The sequence below is a fragment of the Leptopilina heterotoma genome, unplaced genomic scaffold, assembly GCF_015476425.1.
Source record: "Leptopilina heterotoma isolate Lh14 unplaced genomic scaffold, ASM1547642v1 Lhet_14, whole genome shotgun sequence".
Classification (NCBI taxonomy): Eukaryota; Metazoa; Arthropoda; class Insecta; order Hymenoptera; family Figitidae; genus Leptopilina; species Leptopilina heterotoma.
Window position 1 is genome coordinate 1,904,871 of NW_025110859.1, and position 14,148 is coordinate 1,919,018.

The window sequence follows — 14,148 nt, forward strand, 5'->3', positions numbered from 1 at the left end:
TATATACTGTTTGCTTATTATTGAATCTTCATAAAAGTCATTTGGAAATTTATCTTCTTCAACTATCAAAGAAACTCGAAAATAAATCGATTGAAGAAATAAAAAGAAAACAAAAGAAAAAAATGTAATCTACGAGTTTTCGACAAAAAAAAATGGAAAATTTTCTTTTTTTTATAGATTTTCGAAAAATTGTGAAGGAAAACAAAAACGAAAAATAAAATTGAAAACTGAATTCAGTGACGAAAAATAGAATTTTCGTAGATGGACAAATTGGGGCAAATAACTAACATTTTGTTTTTGTAAATTTTCCAAAAAAAAAAAAAATCGAGGAAAAAAAAGGCAAAAAAATGGTAAAAAAAAAGTAAATAAAAATCAATCTACACACAAAGCTGGTTTTGTGTAATCTTAATGCCACAATTTCACGGTCTGTTTCCAATGAAAATAATTATCCTTCCATCTTCTAGATGTATTTTAAATAAATTATACAATTTAAAACCCCGCACCGAGTGTTGAGTGAAGATAAATAAACCTATGAATTGATTGACTAACTAATTGCCCCGTCGCGTTTCGTCTATCGGTTTTCGATCTGATATTCATGTTGCCTGGAAACAAATATTATTTTTTTTCCACAATCTACAATAACCATATATTATACTGCAAAAAAAAAAAAAAAAATGAGGTCGAAGACCCGTAACAAATTTGACGAAGCGTTTCGTGATCAGAAATTTTGTCTGATCGCCAATAGCACAAAATTATATTGAGGTAACTTGAAAATTTGGAGCAAGATTCTTTTTTTTTTTTTTGCTGAAAGACAATAGACCAAAAAAAAAGAAATAAGTGTCGAAATCGTTCGATGGCACCTCTTGTTGTACGGATATATATACAACATGTAGGTTTATCGACAAGCAAAAGTCGGATCGATATAGGATACACTACCCTTATTTTTCTTCCTCTCTTTCTTTCTTTTTTCCCCTCGATATTATAACTTCGCGTATTTTTCCCTCTTTTCTTTGCTTTTTCACCCTTTTGAAGAAAACAAAAGAATTTACAATCGTTACTCTGGTGAAATATCGGTAAATTTTTTTTTATTTATTTATTTTTTTTTGTTAATTGTAAATTTTATTCAGTAATGAAACGTGAGACAAATTTTTTGGCGAAATTTATAATAAGGTGAATGGATTGAAACTTTATTCTCTGAATTTTTTTGTTCTGTGTATTTTTTATTTTCTGTATTTTGATTTTATGTGTTTTTTTATTTTCTGTATTTTTTGCATTTTCTGTAATTTTTTATTTTCTGTATTTTTTAATTTTATGTATTTTTCTAGTTTCTGTATTTTTCTACTTATTTTCAATATTTTTTTTTATTTTCTGTATTTTTATTTTCTCTATTTTTTATTTTCTGTATTTTTTATTTTCTCTATTTTATTAATTTCTATACTTTTCTATTTTCTAAATTTTTTTTTTTTCTGTATTTTTCTATTATCGGTATACCTATATTTTGTTTTCAGTATTTTTTTATTTTCTGTATTTTTATTTTCCGTATTTTTTTTTTTTTTTTTTTTTTTTTTGTCGTTGACGAAAAATACATAAAATAAAAAATAAAGAGAACAGAAAATACAGAAAATACAAAAAATGCAGAAAAAATTCGGAAAATAAAAAATACAGAGAATAAAAAATGCAGAAAATAAAAAATACATAAAATAAAAAAAAGAGAACAAAAAAATACAGAAAATACAAAAAAGCAGAAAAAATACGGAAAATAAGAAATACAGAGAATAAAAAATACGTAAAGTAAAAAAAATACAAAAAATAAAAATACAGAAAGTAATAGACACAAAAAGAATATCTCCCAATTTTTCGGAAAATGAAATGAAAAATATAATTCCACTTATCAAACAAGAGAATTATTGTACAACTCAGAAAAGAGGGATTAGCAAAAAGGGAATCGTAACCAGTCTCTCGGCGATCAAATCGGAAGCCCGGTTGATTATGTTTCCGGCCTGCTCAGCAAAAAAAAATACACTTCTCTTCTGTGGTTTTTCATAGAGAGATTTCCTCATTTATTCACATAAAAGAGTCAATTTCGTTACAGAGGAAAAATAAATAAATAGAGAGAGACAGAAAAAAAGAAAATGTTCACAGATGTCTGAAGCTAGAAAGACACGAGTCTATATGTTGTCTCGACCTCGGCTCGGCAAATAAAAGAGTTACAGGTTGATATACCAGATATGAAAAAGAAGGATGTATAACTATAATATAAAACTAAAAATAACTCATGACGTAGTTTTTCACTATGCGTTAAGTCACAAGTAATTTGTAAACAACTCGATTCAAAATAAAAATGTCAAAAGCGTCAAGATTATTATTTCTCGCCGCGCGCCGCACGAGTGTAAATTGCGTCAATTTTCAATTTTATTCGAAAATTATTATTTTCTCGATCGTAATATTTTGAAAATATTATTTTTCACTTATTTTCAATACAATTTTAATTGATTTCTTCGAAAAATTCCAATTATATGTAAAAATCTTATTGTAAAAATTATCCCGAGAAACTTGAATTATTATAGAAAAATAATTGATTTTTTCACAGGAGTTCAATTATTTAAAAAAAACTTTTAATAAAATTCAATTCAAGAATTCAATTATTTTCATATAAATAATAAAATTTTTGCTGGAATTCAATTATTTTAAATACAATTTTAATAAAATTCTTCTAAAAAATTCACTTAGTTATTAAAATTTTGCAAAAATTCAATTATTTGTAGAAATAATAACATTTTTCGTAGGGATACAATTATTTAAAAAAGTTTTATTAAAATTCTATTCAAGAATTTAATTATTTTCAAAAATAATTAAATTGTCAATGTATACTGAAAATGTTAAAATTACTGTTCTTTATTTGTTCACCCGTGGGCACATTTCGTATACTTACAAAATGCCCTTCGGGCTTCATCGACTATCTTCGATACTAGTCGTGTTTCATTGGATACGTCCATTACAGTTCGTTACCGACCTTCTCTCATGTCGGACAAGCCTCATGTATCTTATTGAATATATTTCAAGTTCATAATATATAATTGAGTTTTATTCACTGGTTCACATCCTCTATCATCAACAGGTTATGGGCCCAGAACGTGAATGTGAAAATAAAGCTCATTAAAAACCGTTTTAGTGCACAATTGTCGTGACGACTGAAAAATACGCGACGCGGCCCTTTGTGAACGACGCTTAGTTTGAAAGTGAAACGTATAAGTCGTGAAAATGAGTGCTATGGTGAATACGCGTATCGAGTCGTTAAATAAAGACAATTATGACACTTGGAAGCTTCAGATGGAAGCTCTCCTGATAAAGAACGACGAGTGGTTATTCGTAAATGGCGATAAAAAGAAACCTGAACCCGTGACTGACGCTGACGGAAGCCCGAACGAAGCATCAGTGAACGCGATAGCAGCGTGGATTGCAGCCGATCAAAAGGCGAAATCCGATCTGATTTTATCAATCAGCCCCCCAGAACTCAAACAGATTAAAAACTGTACAACATCGCGAGACGTTTGGATAAAATTACAATCGATCTACCAATCTTCCGGGCCAGCGAGAAAGGCAACTCTATTAAAACAGCTGATCCTACAAAAAATGGCGGAGGAGGATGATGCGCGCGATCACATTCGACGATTCTTCGACGCCGTCGATAAGCTCGAAGAAATGGAAGTGCAAGTGAACCAAGATCTTTTAACAATTTTACTCCTGTATAGTTTGCCCGCGAGTTATGAGAATTTCAGGTGCGCTATTGAAAGCAGAGACGACTTACCTAAACCCGAAATATTGAAAATAAAAATTCTCGAAGAAAATGACGCGCGCAGAAGTAAAGTTCGCGAAAATACACACGGCGCCATGTACGTAAATAGTTTCAAAGGTAAGGGAAATTTCCGTAAAAATCCTATCAACTCGAACGGACAGAATTATAAAGGTGGGGAACATAAAAAATCCGACAACGCACCGTTTAAATTCAGATGTTCGCGATGCAAAGAGTCGGGGCACAAGGCCAGAGACTGTAAAAATAAGCGTAAAGAAACGGAACACAGTGCCGGAAAAGCTGAAGAACTTTGCTATTTTCATCCAGGAGTTAAAGTGAATACTAGTGCGGAAAAACCATTGTGGTGTTTAGACAGTGGCTGTACGTCACATATGTGCGGAAGTAAAGGTAAATTCGGAAGTTTACAAAGCTCGAGTGTCGATATCGTGAATCTCGCGAATAATGCGTCGACGAAAATTGAAGGAACAGGAACCGTGAAAATCAATCTGTGCGAAAACAATGATTCGAAATCGGTCAAGTTAGAAAATACCTTATACGTGCCGGATTTACGTTCTCACTTAATATCTGTCGGAAAAATAACAGACAATGGCGGCGAAGTTCTTTTTCGTAAGAACGACGCGATAATTTTCGATTCGAGCGGAAATGCTAAAATTTTCGCGAATAGAATTGGTGGACTCTACTACGTGAAGGAACAAAGTGAAACTGCAGCGATTGCGACGGAAACCAAGACAGCTGATCTAAGCACTTGGCATCAGCGGCTGGGTCACCTCAACGAGAGAGACTTAAAGAAAATTATCGCGGAAGAAAAAATCGTGCGCGCCAAAGTTCAAGGCGAAAAATTAGAAGCCTGCGAAACGTGTCTAAAGGGGAAGTTAACCAGCACACCCTTTCCGAAGAAGTCAACTCCAAGTGAAGAACTGTTGCACATAATCCACACGGACATCTGCGGTCCCATGAGGAAAAATTCCCTGGGAGGAGCAAAATATTTTGCAACATTCGTTGACGACAGCACTGGTTGGGGAGAGGTATATTTCCTGAAACAAAAGAGCGACGTGTTACCAGTCTTCAAAAACTTCAAAGCGATGGCCGAAACTCAAACCGGTAAGAAGATAAAATTTGTACAGTCCGACAACGGACGTGAATATTGTAGTCAAGAATTCGATACCTTTTTAGAGTCCTGCGGAATTCAACGAAGGCTAACGGTTGCATATACGCCACAGCAGAATGGAGTGGCGGAGAGGCGAAATCGCACCTTACTCGAAATGGCGAGATGCATGCTGATTCAAGCAAATCTGTCGTCCTGTTTTTGGGCCGAAGCGATCGCCACAGCCAACCACGTTAGAAACCGATGTCCTTCTGCCAGAATCCAAGGCCAAATTCCATTCGAACTTTGGATGGGCGAAAAACCAAATATCTCCTACTTCAGAATATTTGGATGCAGGGCATTCGCACTGGACAAGTCGCCCGGTAAGGGAAAATTCGATGCTCGATCGAAGGAATGTATTTTCGTGGGATATTCCAAGGAAGCCAAGGCCTACCGAGTTTGGATACCAGACGAACGCAAGATCCTGGTTTCCCGTGATGTAGTGTTTCTCAAAGATTTTGGAACAAGTTTAGAGTTCGAAGACTTCATGCCAGCGGATCTCGACACGAAAACAAATATTATAAGAGATACGAAAAAGCAATCACACGAAATGGAAATCTCTCTGACACCCCATCCACAACAAGGGGGAGCCTTGAGAGAGCGCCTTGATGATCCCGAGGAATTTGGAGAAAATCAAGGAGTCCCGGAAAATCCCATCGTCGATGAAAGAGAAGAATTGCCAACCAGGATCGGTCGAGGTCGCCCGAGTCTAATCAGGACAGGAAGAAGAGGAAGGCCAAAAAAGGAATTCCATTATGTCAACGTCGAAAATGTCAATGATGATCAACAACCGGACACCGAAGACGACGAAAACGATACCGAAATAGCCGGCATCACTGCTGAAATTTCCATAAAAAATGCCCTATCCGGCGAGGATGCAGAGCAGTGGAAGCTGGCCATACAAGACGAATATAAATCACTCATCGAGAACGACACATTCGAGGTACATGATCGTCCGAAGGATCACAACGTCATAGGGAACCGCATGGTCCTCAGAAATAAATTCGGTGTTGATGGAGAACTCACGAGAAGAAAGGCAAGACTAGTTGCCAGAGGCTTCAGTCAAAAACCCGGAATCGATTTTAATGAGACCTTCGCGCCCGTAGCTCGATTAACCTCGATAAGGACAGTGATCGCCATAGCTGTGGAACAAGACTTGATGATACATCAACTCGACGTGGCCACTGCCTATTTAAATGGAAGGCTGGACGAAGATATATTCATGACGCTGCCGAACTTCTTCGAGGAGACGCTATCTCGAATACTTAGCTCAAAAACTCTCAAACCCGATCACGAAGAAAAAGTCACGAAGATGCTCCAAGAAATCAAACAAGGAGACAAGGTGTTAAAGATTAAACGCTCACTTTACGGCCTGAAGCAAGCGGGCCGTCAATGGCACAAGAGATTGGATAAAGTTATGAAGAACTTAGGATTAAAACCTCTTGAATCTGATCCTTGCGTGTACATCGCCAAATCAGGGGACGACCTGATGATCATCGTCGTTTACGTGGACGACATGCTGCTATCTACGAACAATTCCAACTGGATGACGAAAATAAAACGAGATCTATCAAGAGAATTTCAAATAACGGATCTAGGTGAGATCAGTCATTGCTTAGGAATGGACTTTGTTCGAGATGGATCCGAAATTCGCATCACGCAGAAGGAGTACATCGAAAACCTGCTGAATCGCTTCGGAATGCAAGACTCCAAGGCTGTTTCAACTCCGTTGGATCCGAGCAACAAATTGATCAAACCAGAAAATATCTCAAAGGAACAAATGGATTTATATCCATATCGCGAACTTATAGGCTCACTCATGTACCTATCTATCGGGACACGCCCGGACATCACGTTCGCCGTAAACTTCTTGAGCCAATTCAATACCTGTTATTCTCAAGATCATTGGGTAGCTGGAAAAAGAATCCTGAGGTACTTAAAAGGAACCATCACCAGCGGAATCAAATTTTCAAAGAAGGGAAAGGAATTGGAAGGCTTCACGGATGCGGATTGGGGGTCATGCTTGGACGATAGACACTCGTACACAGGGTACGCTTTCATCTTAGCCGGAGCAGCCATAAGTTGGGAAGCCAAGAAGCAAAGAACCATTGCATTGTCCACAATGCAGTCGGAGTATATGTCGCTTACCGAAGCTGCAAAAGAAGCGATATACATTCGAAGATTCATGGAAGAAGTCGGTTTTCAATTAAAGGGACCGACGACGATCTACTGCGATAATCAGGCTGCCGATAAACTAGCCAGAAATCCTGTCTTTCACTCTCGCTCGAAGCACATCGACATACGATACCACTTCATCAGATCTGCGTTGAAGGAAGGACATGTGGACATCAAATACATAGCTTCAGAAGAAAACTCCGCCGACGTGCTTACCAAAGGATTGGCAGGGAGCAAACATGCAAATCATCGATCAGGACTAGGAGTCATTCCCATTGAAAGGAAACCTAATGTGCCTCACGTTTGAGGGGGAGTGTTAAAATTACTGTTCTTTATTTGTTCACCCGTGGGCACATTTCGTATACTTACAAAATGCCCTTCGGGCTTCATCGACTATCTTCGATACTAGTCGTGTTTCATTGGATACGTCCATTACAGTTCGTTACCGACCTTCTCTCATGTCGGACAAGCCTCATGTATCTTATTGAATATATTTCAAGTTCATAATATATAATTGAGTTTTATTCACTGGTTCACATCCTCTATCATCAACAGAAAATCATTGAATTCTTGTAAAGTATTTATAAAAAAAATTTCAAAATAATGGAATTAATTTCAAGAATTTTATCAACATTTTTTTCAATAATTGAATTCTTTTTCGAGAAAATATAATTAAAAGAATATAATTAAAAACTTTTGAAAACAATTGAATTATTTAGAAAAATTTAATTACAATTTTTAAAAATAGTTGAAACTGTCAGAGAAATTTTATTAAAATTATCTTGAATATAATTGAATTTTTTCCTAAGAATTTTATTAAAATTTTATTGAAAATAATTAAATTTCTCAGAAGAATTTTATTATTTACAAAAATAATTGAATTCTTGCCAAGAATTTTACAATTTATAAAAATTAATTGAATTGTTTCGAAGAATTTTTTAATCATAGAATTGTTGAAAATAATTGAATTTAAATAATATTTTTAAAAATAATTGTATTCTTTCAAGAAATTTTATTAAAATTGTATTGAAAATAATTGAATTCCTTTGTAGAATTTTATTATTTATGAAAACATTTTAATTCTTGCGAAGAATTTTCTTATTTATGAAAATAATGAAATTCTTGCGGAGGATTTTACAATTCATAAAAAGAATTTAATTGCTCCGATGGATTTTATCTGAATTATTGAAAATAATTGAATTTTTTGAAGGAATTTTATTAAAAATTTTTAAAAATAATTATTTTCTTAAAAGATTTTTAAAATATTTTCATCAAAACTGTTGAAAATAATTCAATTTATATATTAAAATGTTTGTAAATAATCGAATTTAATTTTTTTTTAAATAATTGTATTCTTTCGAGAAATTGTATTAAAATTGTATTGAAAATAATAGAAATACTCTAGAGAATTTTATTATCCATGAGAATAATGAAATTCTTCCAACAAATTTTATTAAAATTTTTGAATAATAATAAAGAAGAATATTTTTTTTATTAAAATAATTTTTTTCATATTTTCTGTACAATAAGAAATAATTTTCGAAAAAAAATTGAAAATTAAAAATTATAAATAAGCGATATAAAATAATTATTTTAGATTAAAAAAAAAATTAATAAAAACTAATGTAGACGAAAAGAATATTCATTGTATGAATTTTAATTTTAGCGTGTCTATTTTTTGCGTGTGTAATATTTTATTCTATTGATTTAATTTCGTGTCGATAATTTACGAGAGAAATTATACGTTTCAATTACAATTAGGTTCGGGGGGGGGGGGGATAGCGTTTAAAATATGAAAAGGGCAAGAAGAGGGATGACAAACCCGGAAATTATTTGATACTTCAAAGAAGCGGGGTTTCACGGTCGATAGAACGTGGATTTCGAACAGGTATCGGTAGTAGTAGACTATATACAACATTTATACATTACCTGCAATTAGATCCATTTCAATGCCACAGTTAATGTCATGGTCGATGTGCAGGGTGCGGTTTTTTTCAGAAATTCGCACAACTCATTTCCATTGATTTTTCTTATTTCGAAATAAAAACAAAATTTTCGCTTTTGTGCTCGAAAAAATAGTTTTTGAATTTTTTGTTTTCTTTTTTCAATTTTTTATTTAAATATCTTAATAATGTACGAAAATATTATGGCAATTGAGAAATAGTAATTTTTTAATTCCTATAATATTTTAACGAATAGTTTTCATTTTTCTTGAAGAAAAGAAAAAAATCTTTTTCTGAAAAGTACTGAAGGAATCAGCCATTAAATAAGATTAATCTATTAATTACTGTCATATTTTAAAGAATAGTTTCCAGTTTTCTTGAAGGAAAGGCAAAAACTTTTTCCAAAAAAAATTCTGAAGGAATCATCAATTAAGAAATAAATATTAATTTATTAATTACTATATATTGTTTTTAATACTTAAAAATAATGATATCTTTTGGTCCAAGTATTAATTTTGATTTTTGATTTGACAGTACGGACAGTGGATGGGACAATCCATTTAGGCCCGATGGGGACCTGTCGAGAGAGGCAGACGAAATAGTGGAATTAATAAAAGGTGGTAAGCCGATAACTCCAACGCCAGGACAAAATGCGCCGCCCTTGCCAGGATGCGAACGAAAGGACGAACACGACTCGAGTACGAGTCCCCTTTTGGACTCGACGAGGCAAGGAAATGGAAACGCTCACAGCACTCCCATGAAAAATAACCAGCAGCCCGTCAACGAGAAGGTTCCTATCCCAATTTAAACCCTAATTAACTTTCATACAATCTCGAAAATTGAGGAAGTACACACTGTTTTTTTTCATTTTTCATTTTCACGAGAATAAACAAAACAAAAATATATTAATTTTGAGTCTTGTTAATTAATTCAAATGCTTAATAATCGTTGTATTCCGGAAAGGATTTTTTGTTAAAAATTGTTATGATTTTTATAAATTTAATTTTGAATCTCAAATATGTAATTTAATTCTTGCATAGAATTTTATTCACATTTTTTTGAAAATTGAATTACGAAAAAAATATTTTACACTAATTTTTGTTAAATCATAAATAAAAATATTTTTTTTTTATTTTTTTGTGACAATATTGTAGCGTTATCTTTAAAAAATATATGTACTTATTAAAAAATGGTTTTCGTTGAATAACGTTGTAGACTTCAAATTCATTCCAATTTTTAAAAAGAATTTTATCAACATTTTTGAAATTGAATTCTTTTGTAAAATTTTCTAAAAATTCTTAAAAATTGTCAACATTTTTGAAAATAATTGAATTCTGGCGAAAAATTTTATTAAAATTCTTGAAAATAATTGCATTTCTGTGTATTAGGTATTTATAGAAATAATTGAATTTTGGTGGAGAATTTTATTTAAATTTTTGAAAATTAAATTATTTTGAAGAATTTTATTTTATTAAATTAATTGAATTCTTGCAGCGAATTTTATTCAAATTTCATATTAAATTCTTTCAAAGAATAAAATTAAAATTGTATTAAAAATAGTTGAATTCTTTTAAAGAATTTTAGGAAATATTCGAAAATAATTTAACTCTATCGGAAGAATTACATTAAAATTAAAAAAAATTAAAAATATTATTAAAATTCTGAAAAAGAATTGAATTTCTGTGGAAAATTTTATTATTTATGAAAATAATTGAATTTTTTTAAAGATTTTTATTAAAATTATATTGAAAATAATTGAATTTCTCAGAGGAATTATATTATTTACAAAAATAATTGAATTCTTGTCAAGAATTTTACAATTTATAAAAATAATTGAATTGTTTCGAAGAATTTTTTATCAGAATTGTTGAAAATAATGAAATTCTTATATTTATTAAATAATTAAATTTTTTCGAAGGAATAAAATTAAAATTTTCTTAAAAATAATTTAATTCTTTTAAAGAATTTTAGGAAATATTCGAAAATAATTTAACTCTATGGAAGAATTATATTAAAATTTTAAAAAATTAAAAATATTATTAAAATTCTGAAAAATAATTGAATTTCGGTGGAAAAATTTATTATTTACGAAAATAATTGAATTTTTTCAAAGATTTTTATTAAAATTATATTGAAAATTGAATTCTTTTAAACAATTTCATTATTTATGAAAATAATTTTGGAAAAAATTGAATTCTTTTAAAGAATTTGATTTTTTATGGAAGTAATTGATTTGTTTCGAAAAATTTCATTTAAATTGAAATAAAAATTGAATTCCGGCGAAAAATTTTATTATTTATTAAAATAATTGAATTTTTTCGAAGATTTTTCTTAAAATTTTAGAAGATAATTATATTCTGTGGAAGAATTTTATTTAAATTGTAATGAAAATTTAATTTCTGCAGAGAACTTAATTATTTAGTAAAATAATTGAATTTTTTCAAAGATTTTTATTACAATTGTATTAAAAATTGAATGCTTGTAAAAAAAATTTATTATTTTAAAAATAATTGAATTCTTGCGAAAATTTTTTTTCTATTTTTGAAAAAAAATTGAATTCTTTGCAAGTGTTTTATTATGTATGAAAATAATTGAATGGTTTCTAAGAATTTTATTTAAATTACAATGAAAATAGAATCCCTGCGCTAAATTTTACTATTTACAAAAATAAATGAATTCTTGAGAAGATTTTTATTAAAGTTTTTGTAAATAATTTTTGTAATAATTTATTAAAAATTGATACAGAAATTCAAATATAATGATAAAAAAAATTTGTCTTACAAGAAATTATTATTTATTATTCAATTTCGAGATTATTTTTAAAAAATTGAAAAACCCCTTTTTGTGAAATATAAAGAAAATTAAATTGTATATTTTTTTCCAGGTGGGCTCGACAACAAGTGCAACAGTGGAAGTGGGCAGGTTGACGGCACAGGGTCCCGGTGATGCGTCGCAAGTTGAACACGTGACCCTGAAGAAAAAGCCGAAATGCAAATGTTGCGTTCTTCAGTAACGTGATTGCGAGGAGAGAGATAAGAAATAAAATATAAAAGCACCGAATATGTCTCTAATCGAGATTCAATTACTTTGAATCGTCGTCAATTGTAAATGCAGCCGTATATTTTCCAGACTGACTCTGACAGACTGAAAAGAAAGGCTCTCGTCGTCCTCAAAAAAAAAATTTTCCAAAGCGAGGACCAAAAAAAAAAAAGAAAAATCCCAATGATAATTGGGAAACGAGAGAAGAAGGGAAAAAGAGAAGAAGAGAGGGGCATGAAAAGCGTATCGCTTCCGGGTCCATGACCGCAGACGTTCTAATCGGCGTCCTGTCGCCGTCACTCGCAAAAATGTCTCTCTAAAAATCACAAAATCTTTCTCCTCCACTAGAAATCAATGAAGAAAATATGAAGAGAAGAAAAAAAGAGAAGTGCTTTTTTTATTTTTAATTTATTCTCGAAATGAAAATTTTATTCTCGAATAGTGAATTTTAGAATTCGTTTACGATAGAAAATCGTCTACAATTCCAATGAAGCAATTAAAATAAAAAAAGACTCTCTTTTTAAAAGTGATATCCGGAGAGAAGAAAAAAAATATATTTGAAAATATATTGTAGATACAGAATAGTAGCTATCTAGCTTAATATGCTTTTATTATCGTGGTTATTATCGTTAAGATATTATCGTGACTAAAAGCCAGAAGAAAATACCAAAGTCAACAAAATTTATCCCAAAAAAAAATTTTTTCTCCTCCTAACAAATTTATTGACTTGGCTATTTTCTTCTGCAATTCTGGAAAGCTCGTATATCTTCGAAAGAGATAATAAAAAAAACTCACTCGCACTTTGTGCAGCTAACGAACGTAAATTTTCAGGATTTTGGAGAAGTGATCATTAAAAGAAAAAGAATTGTAAATATTTTGAAATTTCTCGTGAAACAAGCACGAGAATTGTGATGTCAAAATGGGGACAAAATGGAAAACACGACAAAAAGAAAAAGAATGCCGATAATTTTTTAAGAATTCGTGAAAATAATCTTTAGAACTATATCGGCACTCTTTTTTTCAGACTCTTATTTCCGGTTTTGCTGCTAGTGCACAAACTAATTGTAAAATGCATAAGTTTTATGAAGTTTTCGTTGTGATTATTTTATCCACTCACACAATTAATCTAGGGGGAAAAAACAATGCACTTTTATTTATTTTCCGAGTAGAATTTCTCATAAAATAGATTCATGTGCAAGTTCCGCGATTAGATTCTTTTCAGAAAAAAAATTCTTTTTTCCGTTTTTTTCAAACTTAAAAAAAATGTTTTCCTTTTTATTGGTTTTTTTTAATCACGAGGACACTTTGGCTAATGTAGCGAGTCAATGTACTATAAGAAAAATACATATTATTGTAAGTAATTATATAAAATCCTGAATATTTACTGACTATGAAAAAAGAAAAATCGTGGTGAAAATTCTTATTCGATGAGAAGAGCGAGATCTTTACCAATTTCAATAGAAATTTTTATTAAGAGAAAAACGTTTATTAAAGAAAACGTTTTTTAACTGAAAAAAAACAATTTTTCGTCTTGTTCCGAAAAAAAGTTCCTTTTTTTTATCGTCACTTGTATTCTTCGGTAAAAAGGAAAAACTTCGCCGTAATCGTTTTTACTCTGGGTTATCACTGTCCACTAGAATTATGAAAAAAAAAAAATGAAAATTACTAGATAGAGAAATAGAAAATTTTTTGAAAAAAGAATCCGGTAACCCTGAATTTTTATCTCGCTTTGCAATGCATTACTTTTCATTAATGTCTTTTCTCGATGTTAATTCGAAGCAATTTTGAGAATTTAATTTATTGTATTTAAAATGTTTTTAAAAATTCTTTTTAATGATTTTGAAATATTTTAAAATAATTTTAAATGTTTTCAACTGATTTTTAATGTTTTTACTTTTTTTGAATCGTTTTTAAACTTTTGTCAAACGCTTTTTTGAAATTAAGTTTGAATTAATTTGTAATTTATTTATGTATTACTACTTTTGTTGTATTACTATTTTAAATGTGTTTTAAATTATTGAAGAATAATAAAT

The 14,148-nt window shown here is 30.8% G+C and overlaps 1 protein-coding gene across 5 annotated transcripts in view; it reads left to right on the top strand.

Annotated features, from left to right (window-relative positions):
- LOC122497950 overlaps positions 1-13,570 on the top strand; it is a 150,191-nt gene extending 136,621 nt beyond the window's left edge. For all 5 annotated transcript variants that reach the window (XM_043605386.1, XM_043605385.1, XM_043605387.1 and 2 more), the window contains 2 exons: positions 9,611-9,866; positions 11,961-13,570. In XM_043605386.1, coding sequence (XP_043461321.1) covers positions 9,611-9,866; positions 11,961-12,089 — 385 coding nt within the window. In that variant the 3' untranslated portion in view covers positions 12,090-13,570. The remainder of the gene's footprint in view (positions 1-9,610; positions 9,867-11,960) is intronic.
- The last annotated feature ends 578 nt before the right edge of the window (positions 13,571-14,148 follow it).